Source organism: Nycticebus coucang, chromosome 10 (genome assembly GCF_027406575.1).
Source record: "Nycticebus coucang isolate mNycCou1 chromosome 10, mNycCou1.pri, whole genome shotgun sequence".
NCBI lineage: Eukaryota > Metazoa > Chordata > Mammalia > Primates > Lorisidae > Nycticebus > Nycticebus coucang.
In genome coordinates this window covers 61,084,273-61,110,818 of record NC_069789.1, presented here as the reverse complement: position 1 = coordinate 61,110,818, position 26,546 = coordinate 61,084,273, and the positions used below count along the sequence as shown (strand labels likewise).

The 26,546-nt window shown below is 53.9% G+C and overlaps 1 protein-coding gene across 4 annotated transcripts; it reads right to left on the bottom strand.

Annotated features, from left to right (window-relative positions):
- Window positions 1-4,967: 4,967 nt before the first annotated feature.
- Window positions 4,968-19,192, bottom strand: TNNT2 (troponin T2, cardiac type). 4 transcript variants are annotated; one of them, XM_053605253.1, is made up of 15 exons: window positions 19,137-19,192; window positions 18,125-18,135; window positions 18,006-18,020; window positions 15,318-15,347; window positions 13,614-13,703; window positions 13,245-13,280; window positions 12,307-12,340; window positions 11,179-11,239; window positions 10,822-10,938; window positions 9,921-9,998; window positions 9,244-9,354; window positions 7,892-8,001; window positions 7,325-7,415; window positions 5,551-5,591; window positions 4,968-5,165 (listed from the first exon to the last, which is right to left on the bottom strand). In XM_053605253.1, exons 1-15 carry the CDS (start codon window positions 19,175-19,177, stop codon window positions 5,120-5,122), a joined length of 912 nt encoding a protein of 303 aa, XP_053461228.1. In that variant the 5' UTR covers window positions 19,178-19,192; the 3' UTR covers window positions 4,968-5,119. The 4 variants fall into 4 exon arrangements, with proteins under 4 accessions (XP_053461228.1, XP_053461225.1, XP_053461226.1 ...); XM_053605250.1 differs by lacking the exons at window positions 18,125-18,135; window positions 19,137-19,192 and having other exon boundaries at window positions 13,245-13,277; window positions 18,006-18,116; XM_053605251.1 differs by lacking the exons at window positions 15,318-15,347; window positions 19,137-19,192 and having other exon boundaries at window positions 18,006-18,135.
- Window positions 19,193-26,546: the final 7,354 nt, after the last annotated feature.

Sequence of the window (26,546 nt, the reverse complement as noted above, 5' to 3'; positions counted from 1 at the left end):
TGAGCCTCCCTCTCTTAAAAAAGTTTTTTTTTATTAGCTGAGTGTTGGAGATGCATGCCTGTAGTCCCAGCTACTTGGGAGACTAAGGCAAGAGGATTCCCTGAGTTCATGAGTTTGAGGTGTGTGCCCAGATCCCGAAATCCCCCACAAAAACCACCAGGCAGCCGAGTCCGATGCAAAAGCAAAAGAGCTGTTTATTGCAAGTTCGAACTTGGGCTCCCGGGGACTCCATTGCAACAGATCCGAGCCAGGAGCCCCGAGCTCTGGAGCAGGGGGTTCTTACGGTCCCACGCAGCGGTGGGCGTGCACAGCTTGAAACAAAGGGGGCGCTTCTGGATTGGTTAGGTGGGGGGGTCCCTGATTGGTGGGCGGTTGTCTCATGATTTCGGGAAATTGCCTGGGCTTGCCTGGGCTTGTCTGGAAAGTAAAACTTACTGAGTGAAATGGCGTGGGGGAGCGAAACTTAACTCTTAAGATGGCGCTGGTCTGGTTCTTTCAGAGGCTGCAATGAGATAGATTGTACCACTGCACCCCAGCTTGGGCAAGCAACAGAGTGAGGTCCTGTCTCTTAAAAAGGAAAAAACAACAACAACAAATAAAAAAGAAAGAAAAAGGCATGTAGATCCATGCAGAAGTGGGAGAAAATAAAACATTTGGGGAAATGAAAGTAGCTAGCTCCATCTGGCTGGAAAGTAAGATTGGAAGTTGACTGCTGAGGGTCCCTAAAGCATCCCTACCACCTCCAACAAGAGCAGGATCATCCCTGTTGGCATTCAGGCCCAGGTCTCTGCCCACCCTAATGTTCACTCATTCTCTCTGCAGAGGCAAGGGGTGCCCTACTGACAGGTGCTTCCATGATCCAGAACCCCCAACCACTTCTGGGACATAGGAATGGGCTGTAACTGCCCCCAAGAAAGAAGAGCTACATTTGCACCCTGGGCAAAGCCCCCCTCAATACCTGCTCCTTCCACCCCCAGGCTGGGCTTCCTGTGCTGGACAGAGCACATGTCCTTTGATCAGTGCCCAGGGGTCAGGGCTGGAAAGGAACAGAGGGGGCTGAGACCCTGGACTCATGCCCTGTGCCCCAACCCCAGGGCCACCTACCAGCCCACCCACAGGAGACCCAAGTACGGTAGTTTGGGGAGATCTGAGGTGCTCCTTAATCTGCATATGCTAGGAGAGTCTTGGCTCTGGAGTCACATACATCTGGGTTCAACCCCAACTGGGCCAATTACTATGATGACTGAATGGCCCCGGCATGTTGCTTAAACTCTCTTTGCCTTGGCTTTCTCATCTGCAATGTGGGGATGTGACCTGGGGACCATGGATGGTTGGCCAGGGAGAACATATGCAAAGTAGCTGGCAGAGTACCTGGCTCAAGGGGTGGAGTGTGTGTCCAGGTGGAGAAGGGTGAGTTTACCCCAGGCCCACAGTGTTGTCCCCCAGTTCACACTCAGTCTGCCTACTGGTAGGGATGACAGGACAGGCTGGAAGCTGAGCCCAGAGAGGCAAGTGCCCCTGGCCTCACTGTAGGACCATGGGTCCACCCTCATCTTCCAAGCTTGTCCTGCCCCCCAAATGAGCTGATTGGAGAGCCTGGTGCTGAGCCCAGACCTTCCCCAACCAGGGTGTGTCCTCTGCAAGCTCTGGTCTTGCCCTGCCCTTTCCAGAAACCAGGTTGCAGAGTCAGGGGTGGGGCCTGGTCTGGAACTGGGTTCTGCCACCTCTATCCAGGCAGTGACACAGAGCTGGGCCAGCCACCTGGAGGGATGGTCCCAGCAGCAGTTCCCATCCATACCCAGCCTCCAGCACTCTTTCTGGTCAGGGAGAAGTCCAGGGCCTGGGACCCAGCAGAAAAGAGAGGTCTCTGGGGGCTCCATAAACCCCCCACACACAAGAGGGGCTAGCCCAGACCAACCACTGCAAACCCGGCTTCCCCTGATAACATGTTATAATCAGTAAAGCAATGACAGTGGCTGACACTGATCCCATACTTACCCACACTGATTACCACACACATGTTGCCATTTAACCTTTATAACAATCTCCAGTTCCTAGACAGAGGAAGTCAGACACAGACAAATAATTTGCCCACAGCTGGGAAGTGGCAGAACAAGAATTCGGTGGGAGAAAGGGAGACTCCAGATTCAGAGTATGGGGTCTCCCTGGGAAGAGCTGGGCCCCAAGGCATACAAGCCCTGGAGAAGCCCTCATTCTCTCCTAGCTTTCCACCTGTAAGTGCACATCTAGAGCGGAATCAGCTCTGCTCAGGGCACAAGCTTGTCGAGAAAGCAAATCTGACCACAGGACAGGAAGGGTCTCCACCTCTCTGACCCAGCGCAGAGCAGAGCCTGAAGGTCATTTCCCCTGAACATACTGGTTTACACAGGGCACTGAGAGGTCCAGGTCGCAAGGGGTCATGGATCCAAAGTCTCACCATGAGGCAAGATGGGAACGGAGAGCAGTGGAGAGGGTGGTCCCTGGGAGAGCACAGGGACTGGTGGGAATGGAGGGGTCAGTGTGTCTGGCTGGGTGGAAGCCACCCAGCTGCAGCCCCACCTAGCTCCTGAGTGATCAGGAGGCCCAGGCCAGCTCTCGGCCATGCCTGTAGCTTGTGTGTTTGGTTCAGTACCGTGGTAAGTACCAGAGTGATGGAAGTAATGAATGAACCGAGGGGTGAGTGCGTGGGCTTGTGAATCCATCTCAGTGTATTTTGTGCACACAACCATGGTCCTTCTGTTCCCTGGAATGTCACAGGGGGAGGGCACAGGGCCACTTGGCCTGAAGCCTATCCCCTTGCCTGTGGAACTTGGAAGCAAATGGTCCAGGTATGCTCCTACAACCTGGCACCCATTTGCTCTGTCCTCAATGACCAGGATAGGATAGGGCCACCTCCACAAACTTCACTCAGGAATAAATGCTCCAAGGTCCATGTAGACCTGGTCTCTGTAGGTCTCCTCCCTAGAGGCAGCAGCACTCGGGTTGACCTGTGATGTTTCTCTTAAGATAATGGTATAGGGACCTTGACTGGGCAGGGGACTCAAAAGTTCTTTCCTGAATATCAAGGAATACCATTAAATACCAAGTGACCGTAGGAGAAAATAGATTAAGTGGGATCTGGCCTTTAGGGGGTTGGAAGGCTTCATAGTAAGAGGGTAAGAGTGCCTTCTGTGTCCACCTCAGGTACAGTTTTTAAAGGAGAGGCCACGTCTACTAGGGGGATGATCAGAAGGACTCTGTCGGGAGAGGAGGCATGGGGAGGGGGCCCACGGAGACATGGAGGCTTAGGAGGTGGAGCCCTGTGGCGGAATTGATGATGGCTAGAAAATTCTGATGTCCCAAGTCTGAACTTGAGGCAAGTGCCCCTGGCCCCACTGTAGGAACATGAATCACGAAGGTGGCATGTGAGGGTGGGGCCACAGTGTCCCCTTATGGGGAGAGGGGCTGGGGCACTGCCTCAGCTGCCCTGCCCTGCCCTGCAAACTGGGGATAGCAGAGGAAAAGCATGCCAGGAGCTGCTGGAGACCCTGCTGAGAGCCAGCCCGAGGCCCTGGCTCCTGCCTCTCTTTCCATCTGGGGGGCTCTAACAGCAGAGCCTTCTTGCCCCCACCAGAGGATGCTTTGGCTTCTGCTAATAACTGTGGCTCTTAAAACATACCATGCTGGCTCCTGCTTCTAGAACTTTGTATGCACTGTTTCCTTCCTAACCCCAACCTTTCCCCTTGACTTTCTCCTCCTCATCCTCTGGGTCTCAGTATAGACACCCGCCCTCAAGAAAACCCTCCCACCTATGAGGCCAGACAGGGTGCGTATGTGTCACCCCAGCATTGCAGGCCCCCAGTTGTCACATGGGGCTGGAACCTCCCGCCGCTGCCCCTCTCTCCCACATGAGCCCTGCAGGCTCCTGGAGATGTGTGCCTGCTTAAGGGACAGCACCCCTGTGCTCAGCACAGTGCCTGGCACACAGATCTTGCTCAGGAGATATGTACGAATGAATGAAAGACTGAATAAGATATGAGGCCAAGACTGCAGGCTAAGCCCCTCCCAATTGCCCAAGGACCACATCCTTTCCATCCCTATGGCACCCAACACAGGATAAATAGCTCTGTGTGTTTCCTGAGAACACAGAGTGACTCCTGTGGGAACAGAGGAGTCCAACACACTGTGGTGCTGGATGGCCTCACGTGACAGTGGCGTGCGCCAGCAGGGAGGAATGGATCACCCTGCCCGGGAGACCCGGGAGGCCTTTCAGACACAGGGCTCATCGAGCTCTTGCTGATGAGTACAAGTGGGGAACAGGAGACAGCATTCCCGGCACAGGCAACAGAGGTGCAGGAGAACGTGGACAGCTGCCGAACCACGTGCTCTCTCGTCCCACATTGATGCCATGTCCTCCTGCCAACTGGAATCTGGGCCACCATGCTGTCCTCTTCAGCTCAGAGACCCTGTGGTGCCCCATTTGTGGGATTAAGCCCTACAGGACATGCAGATCGTGGGAAAGGAAATCTGAGGCACCCACGCTAGCCTGCACCTCTCAGCAGCTTGGGCCTGAACACTGCCCAGTGAAACTGGCCCTCCAAGGGCTTCCTGCCCCACAGATGCCTGGTTCTTAGTGCTCTGGCCAGGAGGAAAAAGAAAACAGGAGCCATCAGAAGAGGTGCCCCATTGTTCCCCAGTGAATGACTCATGCAGAATGCTCCATCCCTGCTTGACAGCACCTTTCTGAGTGTGCTGTTCCTGGTGACTCACAGGGGCTGAAGTCAAAGTCTTTTTGGCTGTTCGTGCCTCCTCCAGGGCCGTGAGAAAGCATGTGCATGCCCTGGGCATCAGCCATCTCCCCAGCTAGAGGCAGGCAGAGGGGAACAGACAGGGAAGACTCCCCCAAATGTGGTGGATACAAAGGGACACCTGTGTCCCTGAGGCTCTGATGTTTGCCGTAAGACCAGGAAAAGGAACAGAAATACCAATCAGTGTGGGTGGCTTTTTATTACTGGCAAGGTGGGGTGGTGGGCAGGCAGGAGCTACCAGCTAGGCTGCTCTTCATTTCACAGCAGGAGGGACCCAGAGCCGGGGGTCAGGGGACACACAGCAAGGAAAAGATCTTTGAGGGGGGCAGCCTCTACTTCCAGCGCCCAGTGACTTTGGCCTTCCCTCGGGTCTTGGAGCTGCAGGGGAAGCAGAACCCAGTGAGATGGGGACATAGGCAGGGTAGAGGTCTCCATAGGGTGAGGGGTAGGATGCAGGTGCCGACTTGAGAAGAGCAGCCTGCAGGTGCTGACATGAGAGGAACGGCCTGCAGCTGCCTCCTGGGCAGAGGAGGGCAGCAGCCTCAGGCTGCAGGGAGGCCTCCCTGGCCCTGAGTCCCACTACAGCAAGCAGTGGCTGGGAGAGAGGAACAGAAAGCCCCGGAAGGCCGGAGAAGGAAGCCTGTGCACTGCAGGAGAGGAGGAAGGTCTGGATGCCCAGAGTCCTCCAAGGGGGAGCAGGATGGCCGGGGGTGGGGAAGGAGGAAGCAGAGGCAGCAAGGAAAGGATGACGTCAGACACTTACACTTTCTGGTTATCATTGATCCTGTTTCGGAGAACATTGATCTGCAAGAGGCATGGGAAAGACAGAGTAATGTCAGAACTTGTGCAGCTCAGGTCCCAGGTGGCCTGGGGGTAAGGGAGAGTACAGGCGGGTGGGGGGAAGAGGGGAGAGTGAAGAGGAAGAGGAGGAAGGAGAGGAGGAAGGACAGGGCTGGCTAAGACATTTTCTTGCCTGATGTCTGCATACTTCAGACCCTGATTAGTGCTCATAGGAGGGGAGAGGAGGAGGAAGAGGCTGAGAGAAGGGACTACAACACTATGAGGGTTAGAATAGTTCTGGGTCAGGAGGAGTCCAGGTCCCTGAGGCAGAAGCCAAGGAGAGGCTCTGGGCCACCTTGCTGGCCTCTCTGTGGGGTGTCAGGCCCATGGCAGGTTCACGATGAGGGTCTGTAAGGAGGGCCTTCTGAGAGCTGGGTGCAAGCTGGAGGCCAGATCAGGGCAGAGCCTCAGAGAGCCCTCCCAGAAGCCCATCCCAACCCAGGATCCCTCTCCCAGGCACTCTTGCCCAGCTGCCACCGTCCCAAAGCTGTGTCCTCTGAGGGGCAGCATCCCTATGCATCACACTGCAGGCACTGCCCCAGATTTTGGCAAATCTGTGCCCTGTCAGCTGGAGCAGAGCTAAGTGTGGAACCAAAGGGAAAGTGCAAGGCACAGACAGGCCTAGAAAGGCTGTAAAAACAGCTAACACCTGTTGAGCATTCAGTGGGTGCCAGGCTCTGTCCCAAGCATTTTCCCAAACATTGACCCACAGGACTGTTGGCAGGACATAAAAGATAATTCAGTGCTCAGAACAGTGCTTGAAACACTACAATAATAATTATTACTATCTCTGTAACCCTCACACTAGTCCTATGAAGAAGGTTATAGTGTTATCTGTGGAAATGGAGGTAAGGAAAAGTTAACTTGCCCATGGTCACACAGCTAGTCAGGGGCACAGATCAGGGAGAAATCTAAGCCAGGCAGCATGGCTCCAAAGTCCACACTCCTTGTCACCACACAATACTGCCTCCCTGAGTATTGGGAATGGGGGCACCTATAGCCATGGGGGCCTGAACCAAGCCCAAGGAGGGACTCCTTGAACAAGGAGGTGTGGCTTGGCAGGGGCAGCAGTTTGGCCCCTCGAGGGGCAGCTGAACCCCTCTACAGTCAGCAGAGAAGCCTCCATGGGTGAGAGTGGGGGGAAGGGCTGGCTCCCAGGTCTGCACCCAGGTGTGCAGGGCCATTACTGGATAAGCCATCTTCTTGCCTAGTGTCTGCACTCCTTGGCCCTCATTAGTGCTCACAGGACCCTGTGAGGCCACGGGCTTGGGGCTCAGCCTGACTGTGCTCACACCAGGCCCTCAGTGCACGTGCCTGGTGCAACCTGGTATACCAGAAAGACATGCCAAGTGGCAACCCTCCCCCTCCAATGAAGCAACTGGCTTTGTGCATCCTGATCCTATCAGAAGGTTCAGGACTCTTGCCTGAATCTTGCTGCCTTAATGCTTCAGGAGACCCCCCAGAGCCAGAATCCCAGGAAAGTGCCTCTGCTCAGCCCCAGAAAACTCTCAGACACCCCCAGCAAGCAATAACCAGAATGGCAGGCACCAAACACGGCTGAAGGTGGGCATCAGGGCAGGTGTGGGAGTTGGACAGGGTTGGTGGGGAAGAGTGACAGGGGCCTGGCCAGCATCAGTGGCAGCACAGGACCCCATCACACCGAGATCATGGGTTGGGGGCACAACAAGCCAGCTCACTTCATATTTCTGCTGCTTGAACTTCTCCTGCAGGTCGAACTTCTCTGCCTCCAGATCATAGATGCTCTGCCACAGTTCCTTTGCCTTCCCCCTGCAGGTCCAGGAAGGAATGGGGAAGATGAGCAATATGGAAGAGCCCCTATGAGCCTCTGTCCTGGTCCGGTCCATGCCCTCCCTCCCACCTCCAGGCCCGCACGGGGTGCCCCCACCAGCCCTGCCTGGGGCTCAGAGATCCCAGGAGCTGCCAGCGAAAAGTCCTGAGAACAAGGAGGAAGGGGGGAGGCTCTCAGGCACTGTAGAGCATCGTGCAATCCCCCTTCCCACCACCTGTGTGCAGGAGGGTGACCTGAAGCTCAGAAGGAGCTCAGTTCCCTTTGCTCAGCAACAGAGTCCAAACAGGGGCTGGTCTAACCTGCGCGCGGCCCAAGGCCAGTCCCGCCAAACTGACCTGGGGAAATTATGTGTGGCAGTAGCGCCCTCTGGTGGCTGGCAGTGAGGTGAGCCCTCCACCAGACCCCTCCCGGAGCAGAAGCAGGCAAGGCCCTGGACCGCCCAGCCCAGCCCCACCTCAGCTGATCTTCATTCAGGTGGTCGATAGCCAGCACTTTCCTCCTCTCGGCCAGAATCTTCTTCTTCTTTTCCCGCTCCGTCTGTCTCTTCCCACTTTTCCGCTCCGTCTGAAAGGGGTGGCAAGCAGGGAGAATTGGCTAGACTGCCTCCTCCCTGTGCCCTAACCCTCCCAAAACCCTTTGGGAAGTGGGGCAAGGACTGCACAGTGGCAGGTTCTTATCCTCTTGTTCCTGCAACACCGAACACTACTGCCTGCCTACATCCCCTGGAGAAACTGAGGCAAGGACAAGAAGGGTCACTTTAGCCCCTTCCTCCTTCGCCTCACCAATCTCTTCCACCTCTCTCCAGGCTCCTGCCTCCCCAACCCAGTCCAAACTGCACACTCCTCCCCTCCAGCAAGGCACCTTCCCCTCCCCAGAAGCTCCCCAAAACCATGGGTAGGAAGAATGTTGGAGATGTTGGTACCCACCTGGGCCTGCTAAACCAGGAAACCATGAGAGAGAGGCCCAGAGAGAAAGACCGAGACCGCACAGAGACACAGAGGGAAGGCAGGATGCATGGCAGGAGACGAGGCAGAGAGACACAGGGAAGAGGATGGTTCAGACACTCACTGCAGGCAGCCTGGTTTGCTGGGACATAAGTCTGGGGGTTGGGACAGGAACCACTTTGATAGCAGGGCAATGCCAAAGGGGTGGTTGGTATGGTCATGGTGGGAGCAGAAGGAGAGTAGCCGGCCTGGTTCTGAGCTGGGGACTTTGGAAATCTAAGAAAAGGTTCTGATTCCTCCACTGCATAGAGAAAATCAATTTACACACCCCTGCCTCCCTTGAGCATGCAATGTCTAGGAGGAGTGGGGCACGGAAGTTAGGAAAGGAGAGTGAGTTCCCAGGAACAAGCCACCTCACACCTGGGTAGCGTATGGACACTTTCCACGTTAGCTCATTTGGTCTTCCCAAAGTGACAGAGCAGACAGTCGTAGTCCCATATGAGGAAACTGAGGCTCAGGGGTTACATAAGGCCACATAGCTGTATGTGGCAGAGCTGGGTCTCCAACCAGAGCTCTCAATCCAGGCACAAGGCCCTCCTAACTTCACCCAGCTACCTGGGGGCTGCTGAGCACTGCTGGAGCCAGGGTTGGGGAGAACCATTGGTGCTCTGAGCTCCATCTATAGCCCCCTACCCCGGCAGACCCTCCTCTCAGGAGGCAAGCATGGGAGGCCTGTCTCTCACCCACAGCAGCTGACAATGGCTTCCTGGGATCCAGCCTGAGGTCTGCATGCCGCAGCAGACACCTCATTCCTCACAAATACAGCAGGACCTCTTGGTGACCGCTGCTTCTCTCCACTTACCTTCTGGATGTACCCTCCAAAATGCATCATGTTAGACAAAGCCTTCTTCTTCCGGGCCTCATCCTCAGCCTTCCTCCTGTTCTCCTCCTCCTCTCGCCGGGCCCTTTCTTCCTGAGTTTTAGGGAGGAGGAAGAGAGAAAATTAGGAGTAGGGTGTTAAACTCTGATCCTGTACTGCAGCTGGTGGACTTTATGGGTGGGCTGAGTTTTCCCCCCATTGGGCAAAGAGCTTTCTGAGGCAAGTGTACACTCCCAGCACAGGCTGGCACACAGGAGTCTATCGGATGAATGAAGAACCAATAAATGATTCAGGTCCTGATTCCAGAGCGTGGGAATTCCTCAGGCAGGGAGCTCCCCAAGAAGGCCTGTTACTCCGGAAGGGTCTCAGCAGTCGCACAGGAAGAGGGCTACAGGCCTCAGTTCCTCCAGAGCCTGCACCACCAGGAAGCTGGGGGAGGGATCAGGGCTGGAGAGGCTTTTAAAATACCAAGTTCATAAGGACCCAGGCATTTCTGTCCTGCTGGTTGGCCGATTATGAGAGCCAAGACAATGCCTAGCGCTACCCAGGTATATGTTGTCCCTTGACTGACTCAGCATGTATGAACAGAGAGAGGCCTGGGGGCTGAGCAGGAGCTGAGAGCACGGAGGGCTCTGTGGGCCTGGGCAGGGGTTACTCACAGCCAGGCGGTTCTGCCGCTCCTTTTCCCTCTCGTTCCTGATACGCTGCTGCTCGGCACGCTCAGCCCGCCGCCTTTCCTGTGGGGAAGAGGGAGAGTCTGCCCGGTGTGCCCAGGGAGGAGGTGGCACCGCAGGAGGACCCAAGGGGGTTTTCCTCCCAGAGTCTCAGGGCAGTGGTGCCCTGCCTCTCAGGGCTTCCCCTCTGGGCCAGCTCCATGATGTGGGTGGAGGCAATGCCTCAACAAGTGGGCCCTGCAGGAGAGCACCCAGCTAGGTCAGGACAGCCCACCAGGGCACGTGCAGATGACCTTACTCATGGAGAGACTGCCCTCTACATTTGGGAGCTGCCAGGCAGGCTTCTCCTGTCTTCCAGAAGCACTCCCCCATGTCCCCACCCAGGCAGTGGCTCTGTGCTCTGTGTTCTAATATGTGGTCAAGTCATAGGCTCAAGCCAGAGCACATGTGGTGGAGGCAGACAAAAGGAATCAAAGCAACCTCTCCACTGCCGGGTAGGATGGTTTGGGATTCTGTGGGTAGCACTTGAGTTCTGCTCATCAGTGGCATGTGAGGAGGCCAGGACAGGGGTCAGGCAACAGGCATTGGCCAGCTATTCCTCAGCCAGGGCCAGAAGTAGGCCCTGCAGGGCCCCAGAAACAGATTGGACTCGTCTCTTGCCATCAAGGAGTGTACAGTTTGGGGAGGAGAGAAGGCAGGGACTCGAGAAGACACAGGTTGGGCTACAGGAGCAGCTCACGGTGCCTCAGGGCTCCTGAAGGACAGCCCACCTGCAGCAGGGCCAGGGGCCTCAGGAAGGCTGCCTGGAGAAGGCGGGGCCTAACCAAAGGGGCAGAGGACAGGTTGTGGCATCAGGGAGCACTGGGGGGGAAGGCTGGACACCTACGATCCTGTCTTTGAGAGAAATGAGCTCCTCCTCCTCCTTCTTCCTGTTCTCAAAGTGCGCCTCAATCAGCGTCTGTAGCTCATTCAGGTCCTTCTCCATGCGCTTCCGATGGATGTCCTGTGGGTGGACACTGGGGCTCAAAGGAGAGGTGGGAGGGCCAGATACTCCCCTCAATGCAAAAAGCCTCTGGCAGGGCCTGGGGCCTGGCCATTGAAGGGAAAAATGTGGCCTGAATCCAGGACCATACTTGGAAGCTGGCACCCAGCCTGATGTGTGCTAAAAACCATGCCACCTGCTATCTGCCCCCAGCAGGCAGGAGACTCTCTCTCACTGAGAACCCTTGGGACCACCACTCACATCAAAATCCACTCTTTCTCCATCAGGAATCTTGGGTGGCACCAAATTGGGCATGAATGGCCTATTGGAGAGAGGAATAAGAGTTGGTGAACATCAACTCCCTCTGGACACCAGGGGCTGCAGTGCCTGGGATAGACAGGCCCCTTCTCCTTCCTGCAGAATCTTCTGCTACTGCCTTCACCAAAAACAATGGCATCAACATTGATGTCAGCAACAGCAGTTTTCAACTTTGCTCAGCGCCCGGAGATACACAAAGCTCTTTCATATATTTCATTTCATCGATGCACACAACAGTCCCATGGAATAGGTGCCATTAGTCTCATTTAAGAGAACTGAAGCCACATAACTTGGAAACAAAAAAGCTATGACAAGATGGCATGCTCGTCTAACTCCACATCAATCATGCTGACCCACAGAAGCTCCCCATGAACTCAGGAGTCCTGTGGTTTGGTCCCAGCCCCAATACACACTTAGTGTGTGACACCAGGCCCTGGTGGGTCTCTGTCCTTGGCTTCCCATCTTCCCTCAGCTCTCTGTGGAGCTGAAATAAGTTAATGCAGTGTACAAGTGTCTGGGAAAGGGAAGTGGAATTGTCTTGGGCAGTGCTGAAGTGGGAAGGTCCCACTGAGAAGGCAAGAATCCTGCGAGTGTGTGGAGGCGCCACCTGCTGGCAGGTTTAGCATAGTCAGGGAAAATGGCTCCAACCCGCCCCAACACCTACCACCTCCACATGTGTTTCCGATGTGTGGCCCCCAGCCGCCCTGCCCTATCCTTTCTCAGCACTCTGAAACCACCATGTCTAGGCTGGCGTGGTTTCGTTGCTTGGATCCCCAAAATTTGCCTTCCTTTTTCCCCAGGTCCCATCTCAGCCATGGAGGAGGGTGGGCTGTGAGTAGGCATCCCTTTCCTCCATGTGAAGCACCCTGCCCAGGTCAGGTGCACAATTGGTAGTAGGTAGAGATGTCCACCCCTCCTCACCCCTCAGGAAGAAGCCCCTGTGCAGTGCACACTCCCACAACCATACCCTCATAGCCCGTGCCCACCGTGCCACACAGCATTCCTGCCCCATCACTGTCCTTCCTCACTGGCCCTCTGCACCAGGGTTTACTGTAGGGGCATCCCACTCACCTGGGCTTTAGTTTGGACTCCTCCACTGGGCCATCTGCAGGAGAGAGAGGCACACAGAGCCACAGGTCAAGAGCCCTAGATCTGATCCCAGCTCTGCCCCTGATGCACTGGACACCTGCGGGCTTCCCTTTCCACTGTACCCAGAGAGTCCCTTCCAGCCCTAGGGGGTCCTGATTACAGGAGCATCAACAAGAATTAAGACAACAGAGTTGCCAACTCCCTTTCCCTTCTCATAGTGCATTCCAGGGGGATGTCTCAGGGGTCAGCTGAGTCCTGCAGGGCACACACACTCTCAGTGTGGAACTTCAAAGTCTCCTCTCAGTCACTGGCTCTGGGCAAAGCAGCTTTGCTTCTTCTGGGCTTCACAGTGAAGCGAGCTCCTTTAGAAAGGTCCCCAGGGGTCTTGGCCCTGGAATACCCTCCCAGGTTTCTGCTTCCTTGGTTGCCCCCTGGGCTTCTTAGTGGCCACAGGGCCAGAAAACTGATGGACATGATTCCAAGCCCCAGCTGACTGCCCTCTTCCCTCTGGGTATGTGACTGGGACCTCGTAGAACCCTGGTAAAACCTGCAGCATGACAATGGCAACAGCCAATGACCCACCACATGGACCATCTATGCATCAGGACACTGCACCCTGTAAGTGATTTCACCTGAGCTCCAGGAGCTTTATGTGTGGATGTGACTTCTGGGTCCCCTTGCCATGCCCAGACCAGGGGGCTGGACATTGGTTCCCTCTCCCACTGGGTGCCACAAAGCAGCTTCTCTGAGATGAGGAGCAGCAAAGGCTTAGAACTCAACATCTAAAACCCTGCAAGTGCCACCAAGTTCTGTCCTCTCCTCCCCGGATCTGCTTTTCCTGCCTCCCCAGGAGAAGCCCTGTGGCCATTCTCCCCTGGTGATGCACCCAAACCTCTCTCCTAATGGCCAACAGTTCTTACCTTCAGCCTCTCTAGCTTCCTCTTCTTGTTCATCTTCTAAACAAAACATGAGGAAATCAGTAACAGTTCTGAGCTCAAGTTTCCCCCACCAAGAGCCTGCCCCACAGGGGCACCATGTTGGTGCATGGGGTCAGGGAGGTGTCTATTTGCATACATGTGCACCCAGGCTCAAGACTCTGCCTGACACAAGATAAGGGCTCAGTCAATGTTTACTGATTAAGCAATAGATGGCTGACTCCCAGCCCAGAAAGGGGGAGCAGAAGCACAGGTGGGAGATCATACTCCAGGGGGATTTCTTACTGCCACAGGAATGGCTCTGGGGGCTACCACCATCCCTCAAGTCCCAGCATCCTTACCCAAAAACCCTACCTTCTGCCTTGGTCTCCTCAGTCTCAGCCTCATCCTCAACTTCGGCCTCAGCCCTGCTGTCAGCCTCCTCTTCCTCTGCCTCTTCCTGCTCTGGAGGAGTGAACCAGACACAGTGAGCAACCAGGCCCCCATGTATTCCATCAGCAGAGCAGAACAGAAAGCAGGCAGATAGGGCTAGTGGGGCTGGTGGGGGTCAGAGACACCTGGGTCTGGATGAATTTCAAGGTGACCAGTGCAAATGCCAGGGGCTGCTCTGATCTTGATCTAGACTGTGCCTGCTGGGTCCTACTCCTAACTCAGTACTTAGTGCCTTGTGCCCAGACCTCCCTGTGATATGATCCACCCCATTCCCCAGCTTTCCAGCCCAGAACTTCCACCCAGTATCTGATACCACAGGACATGTCCTGCTTAAGGTGAAGTGTCAGGGAAGCTCCTGTCCTGAACCCATTGACTCTCCAAGTCTAGAGACCCTTCTTTCAAATCTACAAGAAGCCAAAACAGTGAGACTATGCAGGTAGATGAGATAGTCAATATTTGGATATTTGCATTATCCAAAAAGCTGGCAGGATTTTTCCACTTTCCTCCATTTGCTTGGCAGGATGTGGACTCCACCCCAGTCACCTGAGTAGACAGACTGACAAATAAGGCAGACAGAATGACGCCTTGCCCAGGTCTGTACCTGCAGGAAGCACTTGGTCATGCTCACTGACAAGTAGGGGGCCCTGGCCAGAGGAGGAAGAAAAGGCTCAGGGTGGCAGGGAGAGGCCATCGTGGGAGAAAGGTCAGCCTCATTCTCTCTGCCTCTGTCCTCCCCATGCTCCTTGCCTAGGTCTGAGACCTCTCAGAGGCCTGGAGATGACTTTTCTTTGATTCTCACCGGAGCCTTACTTCAAAAGCAATCCTTCCAGCAGGCATGAAAGTAATAGAGAGTTGGCCAGGAAATAAACCACCAGTTGTGGGGTCCACCCTCAGGCCACCTCGTTCATGCCTCTCCCCACCCCATGTGCCATTTCATCTGTCTGTCCCAGACACCCACCGTCCTTCAGCGGTCATGTTACCCTCCCAAGGACAGGTTGCTCACTGCCTTCCCAGGCCACCCACTGCATCTTGAGACATCATTGTGAGAAAGATCATTCTAAAATCATGGCCTATTCTGTCTTCCTTGCCCTGGCCTGTCCCTGGTACTGGGAACACGTCCAGTCCCCCCCGCAGCAGTGCACATCTGAAGGCTGACATCATGCCCTCTCTGCTTTGGCTATTTCCAGTCTGCTCCTCAGATGACTCTGTCCTCAGGCCCCTTAAGCCCTGGCGACCCTGCCTGGACGTGGTCCAGCTCACAGGGAGGGGCCCAGCACAGAGCACTGGAATGTGCAGTGGGGGCAGGGTGGGGCTACCCATCCTAGGCATGCGTCCCCACTATGGCCACATCTGGAGCAGGGTAGAAGAGCCATCTGGGTCCTCCCCACCACCCAGCCCCAGGGAAGGATCAGGAACCAAAAGAAGTAGCTGGTGGCCCTGAAAGAAAGGCACAGTGAGCAGCTCTGAACTGTGGTCCTGGCCTCTTAGAGGTGGGAAGAAACCACTGACCCACTCCACACTGGCCTCCACCCCCAGCGCCCTCCCTGAGAACAGTCCCTCGACCGGCAGGCTGGCTCTCAGGACAGCAAGGGGCGAAGAGCAGGGCAAAAGGAAAAGATGCACTACCGTCTCCGTCCTCTCTCCAGTCTTCCTCTTCTGAGGGTCGGGGAGTGGCAGCAGCAGAGGGGAGAAGCGAGACAGGTTAGTCTGGAGCAGAAGGCCCAGGACAGGAGCGGCAGCCAGCACGTGGTTTAAGAGTGTGGGCTTTGGAGTTAGGCCTAGGTTTCAATTCCTGAGCCACCACTTTCTAGCAACCAGAGCAACTCTCAGTAGCTTCCCGGAGGCTCAGCTGTGTCATCAGTAATGTGGGCATAATTGTACTCATTCTCAGCAGGTGAGGAGTGAGTGACCTAACATTCACAGGGCACAAAGGAAGCATTCGATCAGTGGCCACTGCCACTGCCTCTGGACAACAGAGACTCAGCTTCCCTCTTACTAAGACAGGGGCCCCTAAAGGGCAGAGAGCGGGAGCAGTTCAGCCCCATGAAATGTTTGTCATGTTCCTGCCCTGAGTGAGCCTCTCAGATATCCTGCCAACCATGCCCAGTGCCCAGGAGTTACCCTTCAGAAAGTCCTGCTGGAGAGCCTGGCATTAGGGGAGATGTGCCCAGCCTCTTGGGAAAAGGCTGAGCCATCTAAGGGAAAGCCCAGCTTTATAACCCTAAGAAAACAGACTTCATGAACAACAGCTATTCTAGATGCAACTCTCTGCCCGAAGAGGTTACAGTAATTGGAGCAATTCTTCTCCTGGAAGAAGAGATACTGTAGGCTGAGTGGACATCCACCCGGACTTTGCTCTCTCTTGATCATTTACAGCCTTAGCCATGTGGGAAAGGGGGTGTCCACCATTCCTGTCCCTGGTACTGGGAACACGTCCAGTCCCCACCGCAGCAGTACACATCTGAAGGCTGACATCATGCCCTCTCTGCTTTGGTTATTTCCAGTCTGATCCTCAGATGACTCTGTCCTCAGACTCCTCAACCCCTGGCGACCCTGCCTGGATGCTGTCCAGCTCACAGGGAGGGGCCCAGCACAGAGCACTGGAATGTGCAGTGGGGGCACAAGTGGGGCTAATAAATGGTCCAATCCATTCATTACAGGCAAAGCAGATGCTAATGTGGAGCTTAGACCACCAGTGCAGTGGAGAATTATTTTGTTAACGCACAGCCAAATCCTACTATGCATAGCAGGCAGATTGGTCCCAAATCCAGAGGTCTATCTCTAATTCCACCACCCAAAATCTGGTGTAACAAAGTGGAAAATCCTCCAAAGTAAAGAAGCCCCACCATATCAAGTCTGAACGCAGCAGAACCTGGAGCCATACAGATTTTTGATTTAAAAAACATTTCAGATAACTTCTGAAGTATTTGGTGTTCTTTGAAAACCAAAAATGACTCCTATGGCCCTTTTCAATTTCTTCTGTGAATTTCTCTTCTGTCTCATCATTGGCCAGATACCCCTGGCATAGCCCTAAATATGCAGGAGGGTCCCCATTTTCCCTAGAAGGCATGGGGAACAAGGGAGGGGCCACCTTGACTCTCTCCCCCCAACCATGAAGATCCTTCTCCTAATGTTCACATGCCACGTGCTGCACTGACAGCTGAGCCACTAAGGATCAGGATCCAACCTGCCTGTTGCATGAGGCACCCGAGGGCCATTCTGGGCCATTGGTGGTAGGGGTGGCACTGCAGTGTGGTCTCTTAGTCATTTCCAAGTGTCAAGCTCTCAGGAAGAAGGGAATGTGAAGGTATTCTTTCAGTGAGATGTGGAACCCAAAGCCAAGGAGAGTAACATGTTAATAGATGATAAAGTAGGAGCAACAAGATGGGCCTTTGAGAGGTGATAATAATAAACCTTCATGATGTACAACACATCTCAGATGCCTGAGCGCTATCATGTTCACAGTCAAATTTGTAAAATTATTAAAAGCAATGTCTTTAGGTGTGATAATGGTGTTGTGGTTATGCTTTTTTAAACAGTGCTTTAAATGGAGATACATACTGAGATATTAATGCTGCCTGGGAATGGTTTGGATGTCTGCTTTAAAGTACCTGGGGGAGATAGGGAGTGGATGAAAGGAGATTGGCCCTGAGTTGAGGATTGGAGAAGCTGGGGGATGGGTATGTGGAGGTGGGGGGACCCTTTAAATGCATTTAAAAATTTCCATTAGGACTGGGCACAGGGGCTGACACCTATAATTCCAGCCCTCTGGGAGGCCAAGGTGGACGGATCACCTGAGCTCATGAGTTCAAGACCAGCCTGAGCTAGAGCAAGACACCCCATCACCACCATCTCTAAAAATAGCCAAGCGTTGTGTCAGGCACCTATAATCCCAGCTACTTGGGAGAATGTGGCAAGGGAATCCCTTGAGCCCAGGAGTCTGAGGTTGCTGTGAGCTACGATGGCACTATCACAGCACTCTACCAGGGGTGACGGAGTGAGACTCTGTCTCAAAAAAATAAAAAATAATAAAAATGTCCATCAAAAATGGGGGGGAAGCAAAAATAATTGGGAAAAGTAGTGATTCTATGTGAAGAAAATGGGAGACAGAAGAGACAGATTTAAAACTTTTGCCTAAAGACCCGAGTAACCAAAGTAGAAAGTTAATTCCTGTCCAGGAGCCACAGTGGCTGGGGACACTGCCCAACTGACAGTGAGCAGCTGGGATGCATGATCTGGTTTTCCAGGGGTCCCAGGAACACTGGATCCCTGACACACCCACTTTTTGGCCCTCCACCTGCCCAAGGTACATACCTTCCATAGCCGCTTCTGCTCAGAAGAGAAGGCCAGGGAAGAAAGAGAGGAGAGAAGAGGAGGGTCAGTGTCGAGCCAGGCTGTCCTTGATCCAAATGAGCACACGCTCTCACGCTTACCTTCCTGCTCCCTGGGTGCAACAGGAAACAGTGTCAGTTGTCCTCAAGGGCACACACAAACACACACACACACCACACTGGCCCTTCCCCAAACATGACCACCATTTATATTTTCCTCACCCCCTAAGAGTCCACACTCCCTTGGGCACCCCTATCTGCCCACCATTCTTATCCAGTGCCACCTCCTGCTGTCCCTAGCAGGCCTCTGCCCTAGTTGGTCTCATCAGTGTTTTTGCATGCTTCCCTTCTCAACTCACCTCTGAGCTTTCCCAGGCTATACCCCTTTCTAGAAAGTTCTTCCTTCCCCCAAATCTCTTCTCTCCTCAAATTCAATGCAGGTAAGGTCCACCTGCTCCACCCAGGTTGCCTCCCTCTCTTCAGAGCCCCCACACTAGCCACAGCCCTCCCTCCCTCAATGCTCCGCCCCCTCCTTGCTAATTCTTCCTGACAATTTATGCCTTAACATCATGACAGGAGAGTAAGTTCAGTGAGAGCAGGGCCATGCCTGTATCTCTGTATCCTCCCTAATGACCACTGCACCTCTCAAGTAGACAGTAGATTGACTGTGTCCCACCCTCCGGGTTCTCTCCAGGCCAGGACTATGGGCAGGGCGGAGGGAGAGTGGAGATCCAAGATGGAGTGAATGCTGAGTTCTGAGCTGAGTTTCGTAGGGTATAATCAGCTCTATAGCCTCAGGAGAATCACTGAACCTTCCGAATGTGCTTCAGGAGACCCAGCTTCTCGCTCCTCTGCTAGTGGCCAGTCCCCTAGCCAGGTAAGGCTGGGTTTGCCTGGGACCTGCACTGTGCACTTCCCAAAGGCCCCCAGCCTGTGGCCTGCCGGGGACCCACAACCCAGAGGTAGAGGAAAGGGAAGGAAGGCATGTATCTCTCCTCAGGGTCCCGAAAGCAGGCACAGCCAGCCAGGATCCCAGGGTGGAGGGCAGCTCCTGGACCAGGTGGAGGTGGGGGGGCAGGGGCCAGCACTCAGACGGGATGACCCCAATACTCACTCCTCCTCGTACTCTTCCGCCACCTCCTCTGTGTCAGACATGGATGGCCTCTGCTCTCCCTCCAGAAAGAGAAAAGTGTCAGTGTGGCTGGGAAGGGAAGCCTGCGGTTCAGAAGAGCCCCAGGCCCCCAGTTACAAAGAAGCCAGAGAGGCCTGGGGTGAATCAAGCCCCGCCCTTATGAGCTTTGCCCCCTGCAGCAAAAAGCTTGTTTCCTCTGCTGCCAACAGGAGATCATGACACCTACATCACAGCAAAGCAACCCGCTGAAGTCCATTCCATTCCTTGTCTCTGCACAGGCCTGCTGCCCAGATGCTGAGGTTCCCATTGGTGACTCTCAAAGCAATCTCCACAGAGTTTCCCAACCCCTCCGTCCAAATGGCCCCCACACCCCACAGTCTGTTCATCACTACACAAAGGTCCCTCAGGAGCAGCATTAAACCACCGGTGGCAGATCCACGTGGAGGACACTACTCAGCAATGAGAAGGAGTGAACAGTTGAGATGCACATCTTGAATGAGTCTCCAGGGAATTCTGCTGGGGGGGGGGAGGGAGCCAATTCAAAAGGTCACATGCTGAGTGAGTTCATTCACATAACAGTCTTGAAATGACAAAACTATTGCTGGGGTTGTGTGGAGGCTGGGAGAGAGGTGGGTGTGGTGACCAAAGTCCACATGTAGGAGCCTTGTGGTTTGGGGACTGTTTAGAGTCGTGACTGTGGTGCTGGACACGTGGACCCGGGAGTGAAGCTGGGAAACCTGCATGAGATGGTGGACTGACTGTGGATGTCCACGCCCCTATCACACGCTGGCCATGATGCTATACTACAGCTTTGCAAATGCCACCACTGGGGAAACTGAGCAAAGTGTACAAGGGCTCAGTAGTATTTCTTCCAACTCCATATTAACCTTTGACTATATCAATTAAAATTCCAATTAAATAAAGTTTTTCCAGGGAACTCATGCCGAGATGTTCTCCTCAGTGTGAAAAGAACACACGATCTGAATTTAAATCCTCTCCCATTAGCTTGCTAAGGGTGTCTGGGCAAGTCTTTTTAGCCTTTCTGAACTTCAGATCTTTTTCTGTCCTAGGGAGATCAAGTGTACACATTCTGGCTCCTCAGGGGTCTTTGTGAGACTCAAGCTGACATTAGTGAAACTGGCCAGCATTAGGCACTGTCAAGCGTAGCTGTGCAAGTGTAACCACAGGGAGGGCTGCAGAGAGGGGGAAGGGGCAAGCACTCCAGTGTGAGACTAACATGATTTGAACGCTGTGCATGGGTGTGTGTGTATGTGTGTGTGTCCCTGGCAAGGTCACTTAACTTCTCTACACCTCAGTTCCCTCTGCTACGAAATTGCTGTTCCTCTGGGGAGCAGATGTGCGGAGCAGAGCTGAGGTGCAGGGCCCGCCCAGAGACGGCATTCTGGGAACCATCACATGGGCTGACATGTGAACAGCGCCCCCAGCTGTTGTGCAGGAGGACGGCCCTGCAAACCTTCCTGATGTTGGCTTGCTAGGGGGAGAAGAGACAAGGTGATGTGAAGCCAACATGAGACGGGAGTAGAATCAGAGGGATGGATGGGACTGCCCTCTGATTTTCTCCTGTGTCCGTGCCTCCTGCCAGCGCTGCAGCCACCAATTGCAGACTGAGCTGCAGCAGCACATAGATAGTCCTGCTCATTCTTCCCTCATCTCCCCCTACGCTTCCCACTGTAGCTGCTGAGAGCAACCCCAGGCAGCCATCTGTGGGCATCCAGTGAGAGCCAGTGCTCTGAAGGGCAGGGGATGTCCACGGCAAGGCAGTCCCTGTGAGGCTGAGGGGTTCCGAGGGAGCGGCCACTCCCCAGCTTCCTCAGACACGGCTCCCACTGCAGCCTTGGCTTGGCTGCTTTTCTGAACCTGCTCTGATTTTGTCCGGCCCTGCTAGGGAGGGGGGCAAGCATGGCTGCGGCAGAGTGAGCACTTCTCTTGCTCCCTCTGCTGGAACAGGAGGGGGACAGCGAGAGAGGAGCCCTGTGCACCAGGAGCTCTGGACAGCAGCTCTGAGCCACTCCTAGAAAAAGAAATGTTGAACGTGTACAGTGTAATAATGTGGATCAAGCCTTATTCTTCTGAAGAAAGACTCAAACCCAGAGGGTTTCTACACAGGTCTCAGGATGAGAGCAGCCCCAGAGAACAGCCTCTCTAGCCCCAGATGAGAGGAAAGCCTTGCAGCAGACAACCATTGGCCCAAACCTCCGGGGAGCAGCCAGAACTAGTGTCCTGAGCCCCTGGAGGAGCCTGTCACCTCTGGAAGGATGGAGAAGTTTCTCAGGAGAATTGTGTATGGCCAACCTGGGGCAGGTCACTTCTAGTTTTCTCTCTCCTCTCCTGCCCTGCCTTCCCACCAGTTCAGAGCCACTGGGCATAGTGCTGGGGCCCAGAGGAAGAAAGAGTAGCTTGGACTCCTCTCCCTGCTCCTGGGAGCACCATCCAGCTCCTAAAAATAGCCTGCAGACAATGGAGGGTGGAGTAGGACTTGCAGCAGATCACAGCCAGTGGCTCGAGGGTAGGGCCAGATAAAGGGGAAAGGGTGGACTGAGACTAGAACTCCAGATGGGAGGAGGGCAAGAACTTGGCAGGACAATGAGAATGTCCTGAGGCCCCAGTGTCCTCACATTCAAGCCCCACCTACTTCCATAGGCTGCTTTCTAGCCCAACTCTCTCAAAATCAAGAGATCAGGGTCACTTTTCTTGAGGACTAAAGAAAAACCACAGGGTGGTGCTTGTGGCTCAGTGAGTAGGGCGCCAGCCCCATATACCAAGGGTGGTGGGTTCAAACCTGTCCCCAGCCAAACTACAACAAAAAATAGCCAGGCGTTGTGGCGGGCACCAGTTGTGACAGCTACTCAGGAGGCTGAGGCAAGAGAATTGCCTAAGCCCAAGAGCTGGAGGTTGCTGTGAGCTGTGATGCCACAGTACTCTACCAGGGCGATAGAGTGAGACTCTGTCTCTAAAAAAAAAAAAAAAAAGAAAAAAGAAAAACAACAGAAGGCAAAAAGAAAGCTGACATTGGGTTCCAAAAATCTGGGCTTAAAACTCAGCTTTTGCTGTATAATTTTCGTGAAGTAACTTAACCTCTCTGGACTTCAGTTAACCAATCTATAAAATAGATGAGCTTCAAGTTCTAGTCTTGCAAAAGCTGTCCCTGAGTTTCTGAGGAAACTCAGGCCCCACCTCTCAGTCCTCTTCCCAACATTCTTCAGATCTTCCTACGCCTACAGCTGTTAGCCCACCAAGAGAGCTGGAGGACAGGGGAAGGGGAACGGAAGTGAGGGGCAGAAGGCAGAGGGCAGTGGGCAACTCCCTGTTAGATTCCTCTTTTGCCCAAAAGAAGGAGGACTTGCCCTATAAGACATGGGTCAGTAGAGGAATGCAGGAGGTCAGGTGGCTTCCCAGCTGCACTTGGCTGGGGAATATGGGTGGAAATTCCTTATGCACTGCTGGGAAATCTCCTCTGGAAGGAATGTTCCCTCAGCCTGCCCAGGAGAAGATGAAAACAAAAGACTATTTCTCTACCACTTCCAGGCACAGAGCAAGGTCTGTCCCTATGGGGTGAGACAAGGGTCACTCCTGCAGGCACCCTGGGTTAACCTTGTAATGATAACAAACTGGGCTCACACCCCATGAAAGGCTCTCCCAGAGGGCCCTGTCCCCATCAGCCTTCAAGTGTTGTCAGCGCAGGAAAGGAATGATGCTGGGTCAGGGAAGTCAAATGGAATTCACATGTCAACTTGGAGAGGCCTCCAGTGTCCTGCCTGCCTCTGCGCATTTGGTCTCTCCCAGTGCTTCCATGATAGTTTCTGAGTTCCCAGCCTTGAGAATATATATGACCACAGAGACTCATCTGACTGACTGGGCCACGGTCTTACTCTGCTCTCTGGGGATCCATCCAGAAGGACCTTCCCAGAAATGTTTAGGTGGCCCTCACCTGGAGCCAAGGGAATGGACCAAGCAGTTTGATGGAGTTCCTGATGCTTAGCGTGTCTATCTATCTATATGTATATATATATATATATACATACATACATATATATATTTTTCTTTTTTGAGATACTTGCTCTGTAACATCATTGTTATTTAGAACAGGCAAAGGCCTAGCAAATCTCTATTCTACTCTACAGATGAGGGAACTGAGGCCCAGGGAGGAAAAGTGATTTACCCAAGACTTCCCAACCATACAACATCTTTGGTGGCAGATTCAGGGTTCAAACCCTGGTCTCTAATAGCTCTACTCTACTGCACTCATCTTGGAACTCAATCTCAGCAATGCCTCCTCCGAAGTGTGGCCTCCCCCAGAAGGGCTGTGGACTTCTTACCAAGTTGAGCATCCACTCAGAGTGGACACAGGCAGACTCACTAGGTCAAGGTGCCGGGACTGGGGACCTTCACTTTTGCCCCTCCATCCCCTGCTCTCCCCTTCCCCAGAGCCTGCCCAAGCCTTACCTCAGAACAGCAGCTGCCAACAGATCCTGGAGGCGTCTGCTCAGCCTCAGCAGGGACTGGGTGAAGGCAGGGGATGGAGAGGGCTTTAAGCAGGCATGTGGGCTGGGGCCTGGTGAGACCAGCCCTGCGGTGGGAGGAATGTGCAGCCGAGACAGGCAGAGGGGAGGGGTGGCGGTGGGGAAGGGGGTGTTGGCTGCTATTTTGGCAGGTGCCAGGGACAAGTCTACAGGAACATGTACCCCACGCCATATAAGCCCATGTGGTCCTCCAGCTGCTCAGATAAGCTATTTAAAACCAGAACAGATATGCCGGGAACAGGCATGTAACACAAACCAGCTGTCCCTCTTGAGAACCCTGATAAAGCAGATGCCAGCATGCCAGGTCTGGGAGGGCAGGCTGGGCACAGGGTCGGGGGAGGCAGACAGTAACCTCCAAGACACTTCACAAGTCCCTGTGCCAGAATTCTGGGAGGCAGGGGAAGAGCTTGTCAGCAACTCCTCTGGAACTGATGCTGTGGGTAAAGATGGTATCCAGGCTACCAGCTGCTACCACTGGGTTGAGTCACCTTGGGAGGTCACCTCCGCAGCCCTCAGTAAAGAATCTGCAAAGTGGATCTTTTCCATGATCCCCAAAGGCATGCGGCAAGCCCTCCTCACAGAGAATGAACTTAAACTGCTATGGGTTGAATACAAGGTAGAATTTGGTCAGGCAGCAGGGTTGTGCAAGGGGAGCAGTGAGGACTATGGAATGTCACTCTCAAAAGCTTTAAAGCCAAGCAGTGCAGGACCATGACCCACTAAACCCACTAGATTACAAGATCCACAAAGTCAGGGCACAGGGACTCTGCTTGCTTGCATGTGTACGCATGTCGTAGAGCTCAGGACAGGAGGAATATGAAAGAGAGGAGAGGCCAGGAGCGGTGACTCACACCTGTAATCCTAGCACTCTGGGAGGCTGAGGCCTGTGGATTGCTTGAGCTCAGGAGTTCAAGACCAGACTAAGCAAGAGTGAGACCCTGTCTCTACTAAAAATAGAAATATTAGCAAGGCTTTGTGGCATATGCCTATAGTACCAACTACTCAGAAGGCTGAGGCAAGAGGATTGCTTAAGCCCAGGCGTTTGAGGTTTACTATGAGCTACGATAACACCACAGCACAGCCTGGGCAACAGAGTGAGACTCTGTCTCAAAAAACAAAAAAAAATCAATAGAGATACGAGGAGGACAAGTGTGGTGGCAGCTGAGCTGACTCTCTCCCTTGATCCCTGAATCTTCAAAGCCCAGTTCCTGTCTCAGTCTGGAGAAGGAATAGCCCTCCTCTGGGCCAGGCCCACTCTTCACCACAAGCCCCCGAGACCCACAATCTTCTGTTCCTTGGCAGACAAAGCAAACAGTCTTGCCCTTTCTCTTTACCCCTGACCACATGTCCCAGCTTCCCAGTCCTCAAATTCTTCTCTCAATCCTGCTTGGGCTATGTTGCGTCCATGCTGATGTCCTTGACAGAATCCTCCATACACAGGATTTCCCTTTGCTCCACACCCACGCTGCTATTAGAATCTCACCCCGTCACTCAGCTGACTGTCCCTTCCATGGTCCCCAGTGGCCCCCGGGGCTAATAACCTTGATTCCCTGGCTCCCATGGCTTATACCCTGCCACATGGGCCTCCATGCTGCCAGATCAGTGACAGGGCAAGCTGAAGCCACGTGCTTGCCAGCCAGCATGGAGGTGAGGGAAGACCACAGGAGACAGAGGGAAGATTCACAGAGAGATGGTGAGGAAGGAACCAGGCTGTCGGGGGGCAGGGGAGCGCAGAGGGACCATCATCCCTCTTTCCCATCCTAGCCCTCCAGGACCTAGCCTTGCTATTCGTCCTGGCCTGGGATCTCCAGGAATTTAGGAACTGCTTTTCTTAAACCCTCCCCCAAGGGGGGTATTGTTCCTTCTAAGTCCAACGACCCTTAAAACAAGCCATAACTTGTATGAATGGATGCCTAGGAGGAGGATGTGGGCATCCAGAACCATACAGAATCCCATGGGAAAAACCTAGTAAATTCTTGATACCCAGGGGACACATGTGTAAAACTTCTAATTGTTCCAAGGCAGCCACTTAGCTACTGAGAAGACCTGGCCACCATCTGGCAGCCACTCCTCAACATAGCAGGGATGCTCCTGGTCCATTTTGGATGTCTTTGCAAGCAGATATAAAGTTAGCTCCCGGTGCCGCGGTAGATGGGAGAAAGCTGGAACAGTATGGGAAGCAGCATATGCTGGAACAGTGCTTGCAAATTAGAGGCCCCTCAAGAGGACAGGCCACCTGTGGAGTCACAGGACCACCGTGGCAGAAAACTAGGAGGGTAGGTCAAGGAGTGGTGAGTGTGCTCCATTTCACTGCCTCCAAGAGGCCTCCCCCACCCACTGCACCAGCCAGTCACTGCCACTGATCTATCACCAGCTGAAGTCACCTTGGGTGTGCATTTTTCTGTCCATTTATTATCTGTGTCCCCAAAGGTGTCAAATGCACCAAACAAAAGAGCAGCAACTGTGCAGAGGTACCCTCCCACCCCACACCAACATTCTCCCCAGCAGCCTGCCTTGGGTGGGCACCCTGGGGGATAGTGTGCAGTCCTGAAGGGCCCCACCACTCTGAGGCTGCAGCTGCTTGAACAGCCCCCTCCACTGCCTGAAGGCTTCTAGGAAGCTCTACTAAGTCTGTGTGAGCACAGTTTTGCTTACTGGAAAAGTTCACTGGTCAGGGTGGACTTTCTAAAGTTTAGAACATGAGCATTCAGAAGTCCTTTGAGGCCATCAGCTTGAACCCTGAGTCTCACAGAAGGGATCACACTTGGCAACTTGGAGGAGCCAAGCAAGTTCAAGCCTCCCTAATATCTGGGCACTATTCAACCCACTCCTCTGCCCTGCCCAGGTATTG

Bases quoted from the DNA above. Each gene is read 5' to 3' on its own strand.
- TNNT2 (XM_053605253.1), bottom strand. From the start codon at position 19,177: ATGTCTGACACAGAGGAGGTGGCGGAAGAGTACGAGGAGGA. The intron at 9,999-10,821 runs GTAGGTGTCCAG...TCTTCCCCACAG, and splicing joins TTTCTCTCAAAGACAGGATC to GAAAGGCGGCGGGCTGAGCG. The intron at 7,416-7,891 runs GTGGGGCTGGGC...CTGGACCTGCAG, and splicing joins CTGAATGAAGATCAGCTGAG to GGGGAAGGCAAAGGAACTGT.